Source organism: Cervus elaphus, chromosome 5 (assembly GCF_910594005.1).
Source record: "Cervus elaphus chromosome 5, mCerEla1.1, whole genome shotgun sequence".
In the NCBI taxonomy this organism is placed as follows: domain Eukaryota; kingdom Metazoa; phylum Chordata; class Mammalia; order Artiodactyla; family Cervidae; genus Cervus; species Cervus elaphus.
Window position 1 is genome coordinate 134,416,704 of NC_057819.1, and position 19,437 is coordinate 134,436,140.

At 58.1% G+C, this 19,437-nt stretch overlaps 1 protein-coding gene across 1 annotated transcript in view; it reads left to right on the forward strand.

Moving 5' to 3' along the window:
- Positions 1 to 9,316, forward strand: part of CACNG4 (calcium voltage-gated channel auxiliary subunit gamma 4) — a 51,821-nt gene extending 42,505 nt beyond the window's left edge. Inside the window, exons 3-4 of the mRNA XM_043905767.1 lie at positions 3,085 to 3,225; positions 6,697 to 9,316. Of these exons, the coding sequence (XP_043761702.1) occupies positions 3,085 to 3,225; positions 6,697 to 7,217 (662 nt within the window). The 3' untranslated portion in view covers positions 7,218 to 9,316. The remainder of the gene's footprint in view (positions 1 to 3,084; positions 3,226 to 6,696) is intronic.
- Positions 9,317 to 19,437: the final 10,121 nt, after the last annotated feature.

The following is a 19,437-nucleotide window of genomic DNA, read 5'->3' on the forward strand; positions in this document are numbered from 1 at the left end:
TTTGATGTCGTTTTCCCCTTCCACATCAGCCCAGACACACGCAGAGCTGCTCCCATATGCTCCCCCGGGACCTGGGCTGGCTTCATTTATGGAGAATCGATACCAGCGTCCACAGAGGGAACACAATTCACTCTGCACCTGCTTATGGATCGTTTTTTCTAAGAGAAAGGACTCTGGTTCTGAGTCATCTCATGAAGCAGAACAGCATGTGGTTCCCATGGAGTCCAGGGCCAGAACCGGAAACAATGTCGCCGGATCTGCCTCCTATCCCTCCCCCTCCCCTTCTCCTCTTCTTCCCGCCTGTCTTCTGTTTCTGCTTTCTGGGGGTCAGTATTGAACTGAGCACATGCTATTCCATGGGGCTGCCACAGATGGTTGTGCAGGTTGCACACTGCACAACTAGGGGACATCACTGGCATAGACTGTGGCATGAATAACACCATGAGCTGCACAGCCATCTGGGGTGGCCACTGGTGCTCAGCCCTGTCTCAGAACCCACCAGGGCAGGCAGACAGTGCTCAAGGCTCTGGGGGCAGATCTGCTGCACTGCCGGGCCTTGGGACTGTGGGGAAGGGAAGCATCCGATCTTGGGACCAGAGAAGCATCTGATCCTTCCCACTTCCCGCTTGAACTTGCCTGAGGGCAACTGGCACTGGCTCTTCCCCTTTACTCCCTGCCCTGCCCCTACCCTGGTCCCCAGAGGGCTGGGGTCTCTGGATGGGCCCCATGACACGTCAGCCCAGACGTCAGACGTGTGGCTTCCTGGGGTCCCCACCAGAAGCAGAGGAGATGCTCAGACAGGAGGAAGGAAGGGCGTTTAGTGAAGGACTAATTACAAAGATGTGCAGGGATGGGGGAGGGGTGGTGAGCACACAGGCAGTAGCAGCAGAAGGACCCCTGGCCCTTGGCCTGAGCGGGCGACTGAGGCAGCTGCGGGTGCCTGGACCAGAGGAGCTGTGAGGCCCGGGCCACCAGGCAGGGTGGCTTGACAGAGGAACACAGCCACCTCACCCCCGTCCTCATCCTCAGGAGGAAACCAGGGCAGTAACGTCTCCAAAGTGGAGTGAAGGGACCCCAGTGATCTGGTCCCTGGTGTCAGCTGCCCAAGGCCCAGAGCAGGAGGGAGAGAGGTGGCCGAGGACCAGGAGGGGCAAACAGAGCCTGTGCCACCCACTCACTCCCCACTCACTCCCCACTCACTCCCCACTCACTCCCTGGCCTCAGGCTCACTGCCCGCAAGACCCTCGGGGTGCTGGAGCCAGGCTCCCTGCCTGCAAGCCCCTCGGGGTGCTGGAGCCAGGCTCCCTGCCCCCAAGCCCCTTGGGGTGCCCGGGGCCAGGCTCACTGCCCGCAAGGCCCCCAGGGTGCCTGGGGCCAGGCTCACTGCCCGCAAGCCCCTCGGGGTGCCCAGAGCCAGGCTCCCTGCCTGCAAGCCCCTTGGGGTGCCTGGGGCCAGGCTCACTGCCCGCAAGCCCCTTGGGGTGCCCGGGCCAGTGATGGAAGCTGACCTGACAAGGAAGTGCTTCCCCCATCATGCGCTGTGGGGTGACGGGCGGGCTCATTAAGGAGCCTGAGGAAGAAAAGGGTGCTGGCTCCAGGACTGTGACTTCGAGTGTTGGTGAAGTGGGGAGGGCAGAGCTGATCTCCATCAAGGGGCTGGTGTTCCCCTCAAAGGCTGCAGAAACAGCGAGAACTGGCCCTGAAGTTGAGCTCCAGAGAGCAGGTACCCGTGAGCTTAGGAAGTAGGCTAAGGAAGAACTAGGCAGAGGAAGTAGGTAATATTCCAGGACAGGCCAAGGTCCTGGGCACTGCAGCCAGCCGATCTGTGTCCCTGTTCCCCTGCCATGTCTCTCCTGACAGCCCCACTGGCCTCTGGAGTCCCTGTCCCCCTTGCCTTTGGCCTGGCCCCCCCTTTTCCCAGGTTCCGCATTTCAGGCTCGGTGGGTGGTTTCTGTGCTAACCTCCAAGAGCTGGTGTCAGGGCTGCCGGAGCCCACGGTGTGCCTCTGGCCAGACGCAGATCCTCGCCAGGGCCGGATGTGGCCAGGAGTGGGCTGGACATCAGCGCTGCTCTGTGCAAGACCCAGCCTGCACCTCAGCTGGCACCTGCATGTCCAGCACTCCAGATGAGCCCATGTGGTGAGGGATGGCCCTCACATGACAGGCGGGCGGGGTGCACGACGGCTCTGGGCCCGGCCAACCTCGGCGACATTAGAGGCGCCAGGCTTCCCCGCCTCCAGCCCCTCGGACCCACCGCAGCACCAAGGCCTCAAAAGGGCCCCAGCCGCCGTGCTGGCCAGCGCACAGCAGAGGAGCATTTCAGAAGCCTGCAGGAAACCTCCCCCAGGGAGAGGGAGTGGGGGCGGTGGCAGAGAGAAGAGCCTCATTTGATGCCCCACACAAACCACTCTCTGTGCCACAGGGCACACACTGGTGGGCTTACAAACAGGGAGACAAGCGCTGCCTTCAGAGGCTGAAAGCAGCAAACCCACTCAGCTGGCTTGCGAGGGGCGCCTGCCAGCGCTCCAGTCCCATGGGCCGGCCTTTCCAGGGGGCTGGGAGGCGAGCTCAGGGCTCCTTTTCCCCCACCCCTGCCCTTCCTCCCAGCCAGGCGCTCCAAGAGCGGACGTATCCCCTGGGGCCCTACTAAGTGCTGTGTATCTTATTCCACAGATTCTCACACAACCTTGGCAAGGCAGCGTGTTCTTTTCCTAAGGCCACCATAATAAACTGCCGCTAACGAGGAGGCTGTGAGGGGTAGCTCCACAGCGTTCCCTGTGGCCTCCCTGGGGGCGCTGAGGGGCTCTCCTCCTGTCTGGCTGGCAGAAGTGTGACCCACACCCAGGGAGAGGCTAAGAGACCCAGGCAGAGGTGACTCCAGGCCACTTGGCATGCAGAGGAGTGACCGCAGGCCAGGGCCATCACTTGCTGGTCCAGCCTGCCACCCACCAGTCACTCCCTCCCTACTTTGGGTCTATGGGGCTGGAGGGGAAACTTCAAGGTCAGGGGGCTCCCACGCATCCCCCGGGTGGGCCCGTGAGGAGGGCCAGTCTCATGGCCTCTCTGCTCTGTCTCTGCCGGCCAGGCATCGTGCGTGCCTCCAGCGTCTTCCCCATCCTGAGCACCATCCTGCTCCTGCTCGGCGGGCTCTGCATTGGCGCCGGCAGGTTCTACAGCCGCAAGAACAACATCGTGCTCAGCGCCGGCATCCTCTTCGTGGCCGCAGGTGAGCCGTCTGCTCGGGTCCCCACTGCACACTGCACTCACCCAGGGCTGGGGGGGCAGACAGGCAGATGGTAAAATCCCTGGGGGTAACTCACATCAGCAGTCCAAGAGGCGGGCAGGGAGTGGGGAGCAGAAGCCCAGTGGGTATCAGGCCTCCTTCTGGAGTGATAAAATGATCAGGAACTACATACAGGTGCTGGTTGTACTAAATGACGTTGAAGTGTGCCCTTTAAAGGGTGAGTTTTATGTTCTATGAACTCCACCTCAATTAGAAATAATAATAGCAAGTCCAGGTATGCAAAATGCCACAAAGGGGTGCCTTACAAGCCTGTCTCAGGGGAACCTGGCTGAGGCGGGGGTCAGGGAGGGACTCAGAGGGACTCTCAGAAGCCAAGCCCTGAAGGAGCTGCCCACGTAAAGACAGGTGAGGGGCACACGGCCAGGGTGGGTGCAGAAGCAGAGAAGCCTAGGGCAGGGTGAGCGAGGAGGCGAGGGGTTAGGGTTAGGGATGAAGCCTCCCCCACCTATCCTGACTGCCTGCATCTCCTGGCCAAGGGACACCACTCCCTTCCCGGCGGCTCCAAAATGGCTTTACACTCGCTCGTCTGAGCCCAGCTGCAGACAGCACACTGCAGTCCTCGCCGCTGCAGACGCGGAGAAGACCCTGTCCAGTGGAGACGGCGGTGGGCCTGAGGCACTGGTGTGGGCGGGGCGGGGGGGCATCTGAGGCGCTCAGCTCGGCCATGACCTCCTCCGGACCCCAAGCGGCCCCCAGGAGTGAGGAGAATGGTCCAGCCAAGGTCCCAGGGCTGCTTGTTGGAACAGGACACCTGATTTCTTGGCCTCGTTCCAGTAGATCGATGCCAGAAATGTAAGGAACTGCGGCAACTCTTCCCTCAATTGTCATCGCAGCTCCCAGCATTGTCCTAACAGTGGTGTTTTCCTCTCAAAGAGCCTTTTCTATTAAAGCAGCCTGGTGATGAGGAGCCGCACAAGGGAGACGTGAGCGCGAGGCCCGGCTCGCCCAGGCCCGTCCGCTCCCTGCACCCGGTCTCTGAACCCTAAGCCAGCCCGGGGTGCCCTGAGGCAGACAGTGAGAACCGGTCACCGGGGCCATGCCTCCCTCACTGCGCACACGGGGCCTTGCCAGGTGCCTGGCCCACACAGGGCCCAGTGGTCATCCTCACCCCCATCTCCTCTCATGGCTTTTCTTGGAGACAGAAGGTGACTTTCGCGTTTTTCATAGAGCTGGGGCCACAGCAGCTCAGGGTCGGGCTCAGAACCTCTTGGCCAGGGCTCCCGGCTGCCATCTCATGCTCTTCCTGCTCCCTACTTCAGGCTCTGTCTCTTTCCAGGGCAGGAAATACGCATGTGTGTATCTGAGTGTGTGTGTGTGTGTGTGTGTGTGTGTCTGAGGGGGAATATGTGTGTGTGTATCTGAGTGTGTGTGTGTGTGTGTGTCTGAGGGGGAATATGTGTGTGTGTGTGTGTGTGTGTGTGTGTGTATCTGAGCAGAGATGTGTATGTGGAGTGTGTGTATGTGTGTTTATTTCTGAGGGGGATGTGTATGTGGGAAGCATGTATGTGTGTGTGTGTGTGTATGTGTGTGTCTGAGGGAGGATGTGTGTGTGGGAAGCAAGTGTGTGTGTGTGTGTGTCTGAGGGGAGGTGTGTGTGTGTGTCTGTGTGTGTGTGTCTGAGGGGGGATGTTTGTGTGTGTGTGTCTGAGGGTGTGTGTGTGTGTATCTGAGTGGGGATGTGTGTGTGTGGAGCGTGTGTACGTGTGTTTATTTCTGAGGGGGAATGTGTGTGTGAGAACTGTGTGTGTGTGTGTATCTGAGCAGAGATGTGTGTGTGCGAAGCATGTGTGTGTATCTGAGGAGGAATGTGTGTGTGTGAGGAGTGTGTGTGTGTGTGTATCTGAGCAGGGATGTGTGTGTGTGGAGCATGTGTGTGTGTGTGTCTGAGGAGGAATATGTGTGTGTGAGGAGCATGTGTATGTATGTGTGTCTGAGGGGGGATGTGTGTGTGTATATGGGTGAGTGTATGAATGTGTGTGTGTGAGAGGAGCATATGTGTGTGTGTATCTGAGTGGGGGGTGTGTGTGGAGCATGTGTATGTGTGTGTATGGGTGCACGTCAGTGTTGGGAAGCAGAGCCTGTGTTTAGGGCCTCCTTAGAAGTCGGCCCCTCCTTCTCCTCACCATGGCCCAGGACAGGGAGGAGGGCATGCACATTCTCTCTCCTCTTTGAAGCAGTCAGGTTTCTCAAAGTGTGGACCCCTAAAGAAGTCCCTGCTGTGCCATTTGAATACTGTCCCCTTTCCTTCGCCGAGGAGTGAAGGAAAGACTTCCACTAACACCAGTGCCAGGTGCTCTGTAGGCCAGCCCATCATCCCAGCTCCTGAGGAGGCAGGTAGGTGGCCAGGTGGCTTTCCTGAAGTCAAACGCTGCCAAAGTCATGGCTGAGCCCAGGGCTGTCGGCCTCAAAAGCAAGGTGCCCTCGACAGCTGCCTGTGCCCCCGGGAGGAACCACTTCAGAGGCATCTCCAGATGCTGCGAGTCACCAGAGGGGCCACAGAGACCGAGTCCCAAGACACTCAGCTGAAAACACAGGTCCTGCCAGAGTGGAGAGGACAGGCAGCCACAAAGAACAAGGGCCATGGCAGGCAAGAAAGGGATTCTCGCCCATTCCCGTTTATTCCCAGGATCATGGGCTCTGACTGTGGGCGCAGAGTCACATGCAGGGGCCAGCAGTGAGGTGAGACAGTCCCATGAATAATTCCAGGTGGACAATGATCCTCAGGACAAGCACGGTCCAAAGGCTGGGAGAGTGAGAAGAGGACTGTCCTGTCAGGGCCCCGCCTCCTGGGTGGACTGTTCAGTGAAAAGGCAAGGGGCCAAAGAGTATTCTGCAAAGAAAAAAATGGAAGAGAGAGACAGAGAGGGAAGAAGGACTGACTGTGGATATAGAAAGGACAGAAGAAACAAGACAATAGCTGCCTTCAGGGGAGGAACTGGGTAGCTCAGAGCCTATGTTTTATTTTATTATTCACCAAAACTCTGTACTTTATTACTCATTCAAAATTAACTACTTTTACTTAAAAGTTAGCAACCAGAACAAAGACATATCACACAGGGGAGCGGCCACCTATGCCCTGCTCCACCCACCAGACCCTGCTCCGCTCACTAGCCCTTACCCCGCCCACCAGCCCCTGCCCCGCCCACCTATCCCTGCTCCACCCACCTATCCCTGCCCCGCCCACCAGCCCTTACCCCGCCCACCTATCCCTGCTCCGCCCACCAACCCCTGCCCCGCCCACCTCCCTGCCCCGCCCGCCTGACCTGCTCCGCCCACCAGTCCCTTCCCCACCCACCTCCCTGCTCTGCCCACTAGCCCCGCCCTCTTCCCTCACCCCGCCCCCGTTGAGGGTCTAAACTCTCCCTCCCGCCCCCTTTCCGGATCCGCTTTCAGGCCTCAGTAATATCATCGGCATCATCGTCTACATTTCCAGCAACACGGGCGACCCCAGTGACAAGCGCGACGAAGACAAAAAAAACCATTACAACTATGGCTGGTCTTTTTACTTCGGAGCCCTGTCGTTCATTGTGGCCGAGACGGTGGGTGTCTTGGCGGTAAACATTTACATTGAGAAGAACAAGGAGCTGCGGTTTAAGACCAGACGTGAGTTCCTCAAGGCCCCCTCCTCGTCGCCCTACGCCAGGATGCCAAGCTACCGGTACCGGCGCCGACGATCGCGGTCCAGCTCCAGGTCAACCGAGGCCTCGCCTTCCAGGGACGCGTCGCCGGTGGGGCTGAAGATCACTGGGGCCATCCCCATGGGCGAGCTGTCCATGTACACACTGTCCAGGGAGCCCCTCAAGGTGACCACGGCCGCCAGCTACAGCCCGGACCAGGACGCTGGCTTCCTGCAGGTGCACGGCTTCTTCCAGCAGGACCTCAGCATGCTGAGCCGGAGGACCACGCCCGTGTGACCCCGCCCGGCCTGTCCGCGCCAGCCTCTCCCCAGATCGGCTGCCTGGACCCCACGGGGCCTCTGACCCCTAGGATGGACTGAGGACAGACTAAAGCCAAACCCCACCCTCCCAGGTCCCCACATGCGAGGAGGGCTGGCTTGGAGCGAAGCCCGGGGGAGACAGGAACTGGAAGCGAGATGGCTGACTTTATCCCCAAATGTGGCTTTTGATGCTGGGGGGGCGGTCCCGAAAGCTCCCAGGAGGCCCCAGAGCCCTCCTGAGGCAGCATGGCCTGACCCATCTGGGAAACAAAACCGAGCCATTATCTCCTCTTGGGAACAAATCCTGCCTGAAGAGCAGCGTTCCAGGGACCCCGCCCTGCCTGGCTTCCTGGGCCCCTGGAGCCTTTGGTCGCTGGTCAGCTGCTTTTGGACACGAGGTTCCCGTGTCTGTGAGCCAGAGGCGAGGAAGCCGAGGCTCGTCCCTGCCTCTCTGTGTGTCTGTCTGTCTGTCCTGCCTGGCAGCGCCGGTTGCTGAGATGGCTGCGACCAGGAGGACAGAGCCTGTGACCACCTGGTGCTCTCGCTCTTGTGCCGTCCTGGGCCGCTGCCCTCGGCCTGGGGTCACCAAGGCCTGTGGCGGTATCTGAAGGTGGGGGCTGGGCGTAAGTCAAAGGCTTTCCTCTTCACTTCTGGAAGTTTCTGCTCACAGAAAGGGCAGAATACACTGACTGATTCTACGGTCAGAGGAAAGGTGGCCGAGTGGCCTCTTACTGTGTCCCTTCCACCCCTGCCCACTGGCCTGAGGAGCAGCACTGTCCCTCCTGGGGGTTCATGGGGATAGACCCTCCTCCCAGAGGGTGGCAACAGGAGCCTGGACTTTGTGCAAGAAAGGGAGACCCGAGGGTGAACAGCGAGGAAAAGCCCCATTTCCCGGGTGGTCACTCATCAGAAAAGCCAGGACGCTCGTTCCCTCTTGAAAAGCAGCGCCAGCCCCTGCCCCGCCCCAGTGGCTGTCGTCTATGCTGCCACCACCCAAGAGCAGCAGCTCAGTGGGCGTCCCAGCCCCGGGGAGGGAGGCTGGCAGCTTCCACAGGTGGTGTTTTTCTGGCTGTTTCTGCCCCAGAAGCGAGCAGAGAAACTGGAAGCCTGTCGGTCTCAGAGGATCGCTTTCTGGAGCCGACCCTCTTTTATATAAATGCGGGCTTTCTAACGACAAACCCTTTCTTACTTTTTGAAACTTGGCGATGGCTCTAGAGCAGTTGTCTGTGATCCCAGTAGCTGTCATACTTAGAAGTGACAAGCAAACTCTTACCTCAGCCACCTGCTCACGGACCCCCCGGGGCGGACTTGGCCCCAGGAGGTCAGTCCGGTCATGGTCACTGCTCTCCTCCGCCGCCCCCAGAGGGTGCCCCTGCCTGTCCCGCCCCGGTGACTGTGTGCCCCGGTGACCGCGTGCCAGGGCCCTTCTGCTTGCTCGAAACCCTTCCCCCCGTCGAGGTTGGCTTTGTGTGCTCCGTCCAAGCATGTGCAGCCACGAGTGCTGGAGCGTCCAGGCGCGGCCCGCCCCCGCCCTGTCCCCCTTCCCTCTCCAGGCCCTGACGCCACCTCACCAGGCTGGAAGGACGGGGCGAGATCTGGGGGCCCGTCCCCCAGCAAGGTCACCTCGAAAAGCAGGCAGCCTTGTCCTTCCTTCCATGTCGGCCACTTCCTCCTGCCTCCCCGGGAGCGTCTCTCGTCTCATGGAGAAAGCTGTGTTCCAATGAATCCTACCTCTCGCCCAGTCCCAGCAGAGAATGCGGGGCCCACTCTCGGGACCAGGAAAGGGATGGGAGGGACGGAGAGCAGGGAGCAGAACACCTCAGCGCCTCTGGTCGTCACAGCCTTTCTCTCCCACCCCCCTGCCTGGGCGCCAGTCGCCCCCTGTCGAAGCCCGCCCGTCCCTGCACCCCAGGGGCACTGGGAGGCCCGTGCCTGTCCCCCCCACGCCCCCATGCCCTCCACCCTTCCATCCTGCCCTTGTGTCTCGCCAGTTACACACCTGTGACTCCTGTACTTACTACTGGTTTGGGGTTGTTAGTTCCGTCTTTTTTTTAATTAAATAAAAACATTTTTAAAGCATTCTCCTCTTGATGTTGGGCAGGGAGGGGGAGAGCTCCCTTCAAGTCCTTGTGGGCAGTCCGTGTCCTTGGGTCCGGGAGACCCCTGAGAAGAAGGGGAGAGGAGGGTGGATCCTGTACTGGCCAAGGCCGGTTCTCTGCTTCTTGTCTGGGCCACTGGCTGCCTCCCTGTCCCCACCAGCTGCGTTTAGGCTCCTCGGTGGGTCCACAGAGCTGCCTGTTCACAGAAGAGGGGCAGGCCACCCCTGTGTGGTGCGGACATCTGAGCAAGCCAGGTCTGTCTTCAGAACCTGCAGGATGCGTCCGGCCAGACAGAGCCACAGGCTCAGGGGTGCTAAGCTGCCCGGTGGGCTTCTGACAAGTCCAGTAACCAGCCTCCTTCTCCTCCAGATTCCTGAATGAATGAGAAATAGAGGATTCCTGTCCCCAGGTGTGAGATTTATGCCTGGAGGAGCTGGACGGGAGGATGTGGCTCCAACCACAGGCCAAATGGGAAGAGGGACCCCGCAGCAGCACCTCCCCCCACCACCACCGGAGCCCTGGTGCCCCTGCTTCCAGTCACACCCCGCTTTCTGGACGGATTCTATGAGTCTCCCTCCCAGGAGCCCTGGACTTCTCTGGTCTCTCGGAGCGGAGATGCACAAGCCTCTCAAGCCCCCTTCACGAGAAGGCTGGTGGTGTGACTCCCGCAGGGAGGCTGGGGGCCCGGCGTCCCCGCATCCCAGCCCATACGGCCACAGGAACCTCCCCTGGCCTGTCTGAACGTTCGGCCCTGGCCTTTTAACCCTCCTTCCTCCCGCCTGAGGCGGGCCACCGGAGAAACTGATGTTCCCAGATGCGCGGAGCCGCTGGGTCCTGGGGCAGGAGACCCACCCCTCCACTGACCCCGGCTGAGCTCCGGACTCGCGGCTCCACGCGGGAGCCAAGCCACCCCGCGTCAGCGCCAGGTGCCGACAGTTCTGTTTATTCTTAGCCCCGAGGAAGCTCTGGCTCAGCACAAGCTCTGCGGCCGCCCTGGGCAGATGCCCGTGCAGTCTGCATTTAGTGACACGCTATGGCCTCCGTCCAATGTGGGGCTCTCACGGTCATGTGTTTCTGTTCAGCTACAAATTCTGCCTCAATAACCTGCAGGGTAAAATCTGAGGGAACTGACTAGAGGCGGATGTTCTAGGGCCCCAATCAAGAACCCCCAGACCCCTCCTCCAGCCCCACCTCACCCTGCACCCATATCACTCAGACAGATGACACAGCCAGCCACCCCGAATGCAGAATGGCTTAATCAATGCAAGTGTATCTCTCACTCGTGAAGTCCCATCAGTGGGGTGGGTGGGAGATGCTCTGCTCCCCATGGTCAATCACAGGTTCAGAGCCCCACGCCGTGCAGGCTCTGCCGTCTTCCAACACAAGCGTCTAAGTTCCCTTGGCATTGACCGCCAGTGGGCAGATGAAGGGAAAGAGCAGGTGAGCTTGAGTAGAGGGTGTTGTGAGAAGTTTTAATGGACCAGGAAGCTGTGGCTCCACCTTCCACCCACGTGCCACTGCCCACAGCTCAGGGCCACGGTCACACCTGACAGCCAGAGCAGAGGGGATGTGCAGTCTAGCCCCAGCGGGAAGGAATGTCGTTTGGGGCACGGCTGGTCACTCTCAGCTCTGGGTCTGTGTCTGGGCACCTCCCTCTTTTGCCTCCCCCTCCCCAATCTTCCTAGGAGTGCCTGCTTGGAGCCGACCCCTTTGCTGGGACTGCATTCACCGCTGTGTGTCCTGAGCCCCTCCCTCAGCTCCAGAGTTGAAGTCTGGCCTCTGCTCTGCTCTGGATGTCACATCTGTAAAATGGGTCCAGCAACCTTCTTTCTGGGTTAGAGGAACAGGCTCAAGCTCAAGTCTTGACCCGAACAAGAACCGCAGAATTAGTGGATGCCAGGACCAGCATGTGAAAGTGAAAGTCACTCAGTCGTGTCCGACACTTTGCAACCCCATGAATTATGGCCTGCCAGGCTCCTCTGTCCATGGGATTCTCCAGGCAAGAATACTAGAGAGGGTTGCCATTCCCTTTTCCAGGGGATCGTCCCAACTCAGGGGTCCAATCCAGGTCTCCCACTTTGCAGGTAGATTCTTCACCATCTGAGCCACCAGGGAAGCCCAAGGATACTGGAGTGGGTAGCTTATCCCTTCTCCAGGGGATCCTCTCGACCCAGGGATGGAACTGGGGTCTCCTGCATTGCGGTGGACTCTTTACCAGTTGAGCCACCAGGGAAGCCCAGGACTAGCATGGGCGGCAGGTACTCAAGAGTTCCTTCATCCAGTGTCTCGTCACAGAAGAGAAATCAAGTCCAAAGAAGGAGGTGAGGGTGGTGGAAGGGATAATGAAAGGAAAGAAGGGATGTTTTTGAGGATTTTCATAACAAAACCCAAAAGTAGACAGCACTCGCCTGGCAGTTCTCGAGTGGGGCGTCTTTACTTCTGGGACAAGTGTCTGGAGACATTCCTAGTTGTCAGGACTGGGAAGATGTGCTGCTGGCATCTGCTGCTGGGGAGACGGGCAGAGGCCAAGGATGGTTCAGTCGCTCAGTCGTGTCCGACTCTTGCAACCCCATGGATTAGAGCCTGCCAGGCTTCTCTGTGGGATTTCCCAGGCAAGAATACTGCAGTGGGTTGCCATTTCCCTTCTCCAGGCTAAGGATGCTGCTGCTAAATATCCTACAGGGCACAGCCCCTCCCCTACTCCCAAGAATGATCTGGTCCAAAATGTCAGTGATTCCCAGGCTGGGTTTTTCAGGGAGGGAAACTGAGACCCAGAAAGTGTGAAGATCACACAGAGGATTTTGGTACTTGCAAATAGGCTGTGGGCGTACTAGGAACCTCACTCATTTATTCTTAGTGTTTCCTTCCCTGCAGCGAGTCAACAGTTTTGAAAACAGAAGTCAGGGGACTGAAGAAGGAAATGGAAAAAGGCCTACCCTGGGGCGGGGTAGGTGTGCCTGATCCCTGAGTTTGGGGACAAAGGGCTGATGGAATCGAACCCAATGGCAGTGGGAGAACAAGCCCGGAATCCTGGCCCAGCTGGACGCCCGGCCTCCCAGCTCTGCAGTGAGCTCCCCCACCCACACCCCACTACAGCAAGAGTTAGAAGGCCTGGGGTCACATCCTCCAGGCAGCCTCAGGCATTCACCCCGCTCTCCCAGAGCCCAGTTCCCCCCGGATCAGGGGAGGAAGGAAAGGCTTCCCTCTGGGGCTGTTGGGAGAAGGGACAGATTTGACCTTCTGCAAACATCCGTAAAGTCCCCCTTGAAGGGAGCTTTCAGGAGTGTCTGTTGACTAAGGAAACAACACTCAAGGAATTCCCCAGAAGGAACTGGTCCATGAGAGTTCTGGGAGGCAATGCTCTGACAGCCCGGCCACAGCGGGTCTCTGTCCAGCACACTCTGGTTTGGGAGAAACCTGTCATCCGGCCCATGCAGGCGCCGGGTGCGCCCCCAGAAGAGGGCTGCCCTCCCACCAGCTTCTCCAGCTGGTGCCGTCTCCCCTGCCTCAGTGGTCCCTGGGAAGATGTTCTCTCTGCAGACCCTGTGACCCGCCAGCCCCATGAGGACTTCCCAGTTCCACACAGGTGATAACTGCAAGGGAAGTGACCCCCCAGCCCCACGAGGACGTCCCAGTTCCACACAGGTGATAACTGCAAGGGAAGAAGGGTCCTGGGCTGGGTCCCCAGCATGGAGTTGGAAAGAAGGCAGGCCTGTGGAAAGGAGACGCTGGGGGTGGGGGGGGGCCTCCCTGCAGGGAACTCAGAACCAGCCACGTGACCCCCTGTGCTGGTTCCCAATATAGCACAGGCCACCTGCCTGGCCATCCGCCCCGCCCTGGAGCTGGGTGGGGGAGCAGGGACTGAGGAGGCCTCTGAAGCCAGAGCGGGAGAGGGGCAGATACACCTGATACAGATATTTTTAAACTTGCAGCTTCCAATAAAACTGCCTCAGGAGCAGAGGTCTGCAATCAAAGAGGGTGATGGACCCACCTGCTCACACTCACAACTGCAAGAGACTGGGGCTGGAGGGACCTGGGGTCCTGACCTTTGTCCCTTGACAAGAGTCCGCAGAGATACATTAACCCCCATGAGATCTCCCCTGATGCCGGGAAAGATTGAAGGCTGGAGGAAAAGGGAATGACGGCAGATGAGATGGTTGGATGGTGTCACTGGCTCAGTGGACATGAATTTGAGTAAACTCCGGGAGATACTGAAGGACAGGGGGACCCTGGTGTGCTGCAGTCTGGGGGGCCACAAAGAACCAGACACGACTGAGCAACTGAACAACAACAAGGAGATCTCCAGAATCCATTCATTAAATTGCAAATAATCAGGTGCTTTTTAAAACAAACAATACTTATATTTTTCTCATTCTAGGAGTATTATACTTTACCTTTTAAAAATCTGCAAAACACAGAAAAGTTAAAAAAGGAAACAGTACCAACCAAAAGCCCGCCACCTGAGAGGTCAGCACTGAGGGGTCAGCACGGAGGGGTCACACTGAGAGGTCAGCACTGGGAGGTCAGCACTGAGGGGTCAGCACGGAGGGGTCAGCACTGGGGTCAGCACTGAGGGGTCACACTGAGGGGTCAGCACTGGGAGGTCAGCACGGAGGGGTCAGCACTGGGACGTCAGCACCACTGTGAGGTCGCTGCCCCCCAGTGTGTGTGGGTTGGTTCCCCGTTCACTGTCGCCATGAGCATCTTCCCACATCTTTAATTTAGATTATTCCTCGAAAACATAACCTCTCATGGCCAAATCACCCAGACATCCCACCTCTTCCCTAACTGATGCCGGATTCGGTCCCTGAATCCTGAACAGCATCTGGATGGAAGCGAAGTGCTGGGATGGTCAGGCTGCCTTTGGTTAGGATCTGGTGGCTTCTCTGGAATTCCCCGAGCAGGAAGGAAAGCGGGGGTCCCGGAGGTAGCAGAGTATCACCCCCACAGCTCTTCAGGCACCCAGCTGGAAGCCTGCCTGAGGTCAAGGGGAGAGGAGGCTGATTGAACTTACTTGTTGATGGGGGACGACTGGTCCCGGAGGCCGAGGGGGCAGGATCAGGCTGTGGCATCTGGGGAAGACACTGTGGCCCCGGCCTCTCCAGGACGACCCCCCCGCCACCGCTTCCAGCCTTCATCACCCACCAGCCCCCTCCCATCCTCCGTCTCCGCTGAGCCCTCTGGAACTACCTACATCTTGAAAGCTCCTCACTGAGGTCTCTGTCCACCTCCTCAGGCAGATGGAACCTTCTCCTCCCCGAAGGACTCCCGTTTCCCCAGCCCTCCTGGTAGGAGTCGTCCATCTTCCTGCTGGGGTCCCTGCCAGACTGCCCGGCCCCTCCTCAGTCCCAGGAGATGTGGGGCTAGAAAGGGTGAGAGGGGGCCTGACGGGCTTCAGGGTCCAGAGGAAGCCAGGGCAGAGATACCTGATTCAGCTGTTTTAAAGTTTGCAGCTCCTGACAAAACCCAGGAGCAGAAGCGACCAGAGGCGGTTCTGCACTCATGTCCCTGGACCCGTGACCGCAGGAGGGCGGCGGTGACTCCCCACTCCCCGCCCTCCTGGGGAAGAGCCTTTTCCGAGGCCTGGGGAGGCCCTCCTGAGCCCTTCCTCAGCACTGACACCCCCTGAACGCCCTCCTGCACACCCCTTCATGCCGTCCGAGGCTTCTCCTCGGGCGAGAAGCCCTCCTCCACACCCCAAGTCCTGCCAGGTCAGCATCCACGGCCGACCATAGACTCCTGGTCTCACGGCTCCCCTGCAGTGACCTTCTCGTGTCCAAGCACCTCCCCTCCGTCACGGCTGACTGTCCACCGCCGTGGTCTTCAGAGCCATCTGCCTCTCTGGGCACAGCTTCCAGGGCCCCCAGTGCCTCCCCCTCCCCCCAGAATGCCTGCCCGGCAACCTCATCCAGCCCTCCAGGGCCGTGACCTCATCATCGTGACCTTGCTGTGTCCCAGGGCGACCCAAACCATGAGCTAGCTGCCCCAAGCAGCCCAGACCCGCACACCGTCCGCTCTTGCCCTCAGCCCCTCGGCCTCGACCTTCCAGTTTCCCTCTTTCCATCTCACACGCATCCCCACACGCGAACTGCTAGGTGAAGCCAGAGAAAATCAAATTCCAAGTCAGGGCCTGCAGCGGGCAGAACAGTGGCCCCATAGACATCCAAGCCTAACGCCCAGAGCCTGAGACTCTCACTGTTCGTGGCAAAAGGGACCATGCAGTGTGATTAAATCGCAGATCATGAGATGGGGAGATGGTCCTGGAGGATCTGGGCCGGACCCACTGTAACCACAAGGGTCTACTTAAGGGCAAGAGGGCAGCAGGAGAGTCAGAGAAGAGGGGCAGGCTGATGGAAACAGGTCAGGTGACGGGCTCTCTGCCTGAAGTGGGGGACACCAGGGCCTCTGGACGGAGGGAGGCCATCTGTGACTCCCAGGCTGGACCGGGGACAGCATGCCCGCGGCTGCAGAAGGTCCTGGCCGCACGGTGCAGGGAGGCAAAGGACGCAGCAAAAAGAGGTTGAGACCAGCTGGGCGACACACACCTAAGGCCATCTCTCGGCCTGATTAAGACTTAGCTCAAAATCAGATCGACACGTTTCTGAGGAAGGTTCGCTTGGCCCCACATAGGAATTCCTCAGCCCCGGCTCCACACAAGGCCCTCCTCCCAGAGGCGTCTTCCTTGCTGTAACTAGTCTGGTTCTTCTTGGGACAAGTGGATGCTGGTTCATCTGGACGCTGGTTCATGTGGACGAGTCAAACATGGACAACTCCTGGCGAGCTGAGCAGGGCATCTCCACCTTGAAGACTGTAGAAAATGTCGGTCTTCCTTGTGGACTATATCATAGAGGTGGTGATGGTGCCTCCCTCCCTCCTGGGGAACCCCTCAGCACCTGGAAGCAAGTTAGCTGCCGGCCCAAGCCGTGCAGGGCCTGCCCGTGTCCTTTGGAGCGTCTAGTGGAGTCAGTTATTTGAGTTCTGGCCCCTTCTTTCAGTCCATCTGTCCATCCGCTCAGCCATCCATCCTTTAGCAAACATTTATTATGGAGCCCAACTCTGAGCTCCACTCAGGGAGTTCTCTGAGGGAGCCCAGAGTGAGCACAGAAGACGGTTCTATATCTCTACCCTCTAGAAGCTCACGGTTCATCAGAGAAAGCTGACCCACCGGCAGTCTGCAGATGATGACAATAACAAAACCGTCCTGAACCCGGTGTCTAATGTCGACATATTCGCTCGGGCTGCCATGAGAGAAAGGGCTTCCCTCGTGGCTCAGACAGTAAGGAATCTGCCTACAATGCAGGAGACCTGGATTCAATCCCTGGGTCGGGAAGAAAGACCACAGACAGGGTAACTTGAACAACAGCGTGTCTTCTCTCACAGTTCTGGGGGCCGGAAGCCTAGATCACAGTGCCAGCACGGTGTGTTCTGAGATGCGCTCTCCTTCTCATCGTCTCGTGATGTCCTCCCGTGGCCGAGAGGAAGGCAGAGGAAGCTCTCCGTCTCTCCTGGTAACTGAACCTACTCAGCTCCTGAGGCCCGGCTCTGAACGCGGTCACGGCAGGGGTCGGGCCTCATCACCGGCATTTAAGGGGACCTAATTTGGTCCATAGCACCTCCCTCGGGCTGAGCTGGTGAAGTGCGTTATCTCAAACCCTAGAGGAGAGGCAGTCAGAGAGGTCAACCTGCTGGACACCACGCAGCTGCAGGCAGGGCTCCCAGCGGTCCCAGGAGGGGCAGGGCTGAGCGGAGGACGGCAGCCCTGGCTCCACGGGCAGAGCGGACCGCCGGGCACGGCCCCCAGAGCAGAGGTGGTCTGTCTGAAGGAACATTTAGAAAACGGAGGAGAGAAAGTAGATCTGCCTGCTGCCCTGGGTGGCCAGCCTCAAGCCAGAGGATACAAAGACCTCTGTCTCCAGGCTGCAATTCCCTTAACCAGTCGGAGGGGCTCAGCACACTCTGGCTCAGGGTACGGTAGCTTGGCATGCTGCATATTTTAAGTTGAAGGGATCTGAGACACAGCTCACCCAGAAAGGCCTCTCTGCCGCTCCCATGAAGCAGGTCCCAGGACGCTCACGTGCGACCTGCTCTTCTTGTCCTAGAAGGAAGGAGCAAACGCCCCACAGATGCAGACAGCACCTGAATGAACAGACCTTGCTTCCCCTGGTTTCCTGCCCTTCACTTGGACCCTTCCGACCTGTCGTGTTTTCCACTCTTCATCACACACAGCGACTCTAGAATACTCAGGTGTAAACTGTGAAGACCGTTTCTCTCTGGATAAGGAAGGGGATATTACATACAAAAAGAGCAGAAAGTCACGTTCTTTCTCCATATACATGTATGTGGTTGCATTTGTTATAACGAACATGCTTTCATTTAGGAAAAAAATTAAATTATTACAATAAACTATTTAAAAAATGACTCAAATTTGTTTCTTTGGGTCTTCATCTTTTTATGAAGGCTCCGGTGCCATATAAAACTTATATTAATCTCTATGCTTTTCTTTTGTCAACTTGTCTGCTCTTAGAGGAGCCTCAGATGAGAACTTAAAGTGAAAGTGCAAGTCGCTCAGTTGTGTCCGACTCTTTGAGACCTCATGTTCTATACAGTCCATGGAATTCTCTAGGCCAGAATATTGCAGTGGGTAGCCTTTCCCTTCTCTAGGGGATCATCCCAACCCAGGAATTGAACCCAGGTCTCCCACATTGCAGGCAGATTCTTTACCAGCTGAGCCACCGGGGAAGCCGAAGAATACTGGAGTGGGCAGCCTGTCCCTTCTCCAGGGGATCTTCCTGACCCAGGAATCAAACTGGAGTCTCCTGTATTGTGGGCAGATTCTTTACCAACTGACTTATCAGGGAAGCCAGAGAACTTAAAAGGTAGCAGACAAATATATGTTTCCTCCTCACAGTGACCTTGAGAGCTCTTCCCAGCTCCAACCGTTGATCAGGAGTCAAGGTCCTGAAACCTGGTGTCCTTATCTGCACTGGTACACAGAGGCTTACTTAGCACAGTGCCTGGTAGAGAGCAAGTGCGCACTGCGGCTGAGCTATCACCACGGTCAGCATCATAATTAACTGTCCGAATTCCACGGCTAGATGCCCAAATCACTCTCCTCATGCACAGTCTTTTGTAAGCCGTGTCAGCCTGAGGCCAGGATTTCAGAAGTCAAACCCCTACCCGGCTCAGGGGTCTCCTCCTGGCCATGCATCAGCCCCTTGACTACACCCCAAAATAGGCTCCTGGTGACTTGAGGAAGGAGACACAGACCCGGGAGGGTGTAGGGGTTCCAGCCTGGAGGACCAGCCTATGGCCAGGGGATGGGGTGGGTGGACATGAAGTGGGACTCAGGACCCTCGCTTGGCAGTCCCAAACCCCACGTGCCCTCTGCTGAATCCATACACCTAGCAGCCACTTAATAGTCACCTGTAAATCAATCTACTTTTGTTCTTCTTCACTGAAGTATAGTTACTTTGTGAAGGACAATATAACTGGAAAATCCTTATTACCTGCCATTAATAGAAGGTAAACCTAAAACTAAAAGCCTGGTGTTCCACAGTCCTTGGGGTCACAAAGAGTTGGACATGACTTGGCGACAAACAGCAACAAAACTAAAACGACAGTGACACGGCGCCACAGTCGAGTCCAGTGGGTTTTTGTTCTCCCTACACTATTCTCAGAAATGTGTGAAAGACTGACCATCCCCAAAAGAGCTTTTCTTCTGGACCCAGCTGGAGGGAAGGAAAGAGAACTGACAAGGCAATAGTGCAGGAGCGACCTGGGGTGGTTGGGGTGTGGGGGTTCAGGTCTAGAGTGCGCTCCCCTAGGCTGTGGGTCCCCCAGGCCCCAGGACGGAGCCCCACTCACCTGGTCCCAGGCGAGGACACAAGCCTCCCCCGACAGCTCACTCCTCCTTCAGCCCCAGCAGGAAGAGGCCCCTCTGCCTGCTCAGGCCCTCTGAGCCGGCTCTAAGGGTGGCAAGTCTGCAGCCCGCCTGAGCCTTCCTTCCTGCCTCACCCTGCTGTGCTCCTGGCCCTAGGGAGGGGAGCCAGCCCTGAAACCCAAGGAGCAGCCGTCCTCGGCGAGGCGCCGGGGTGCGCA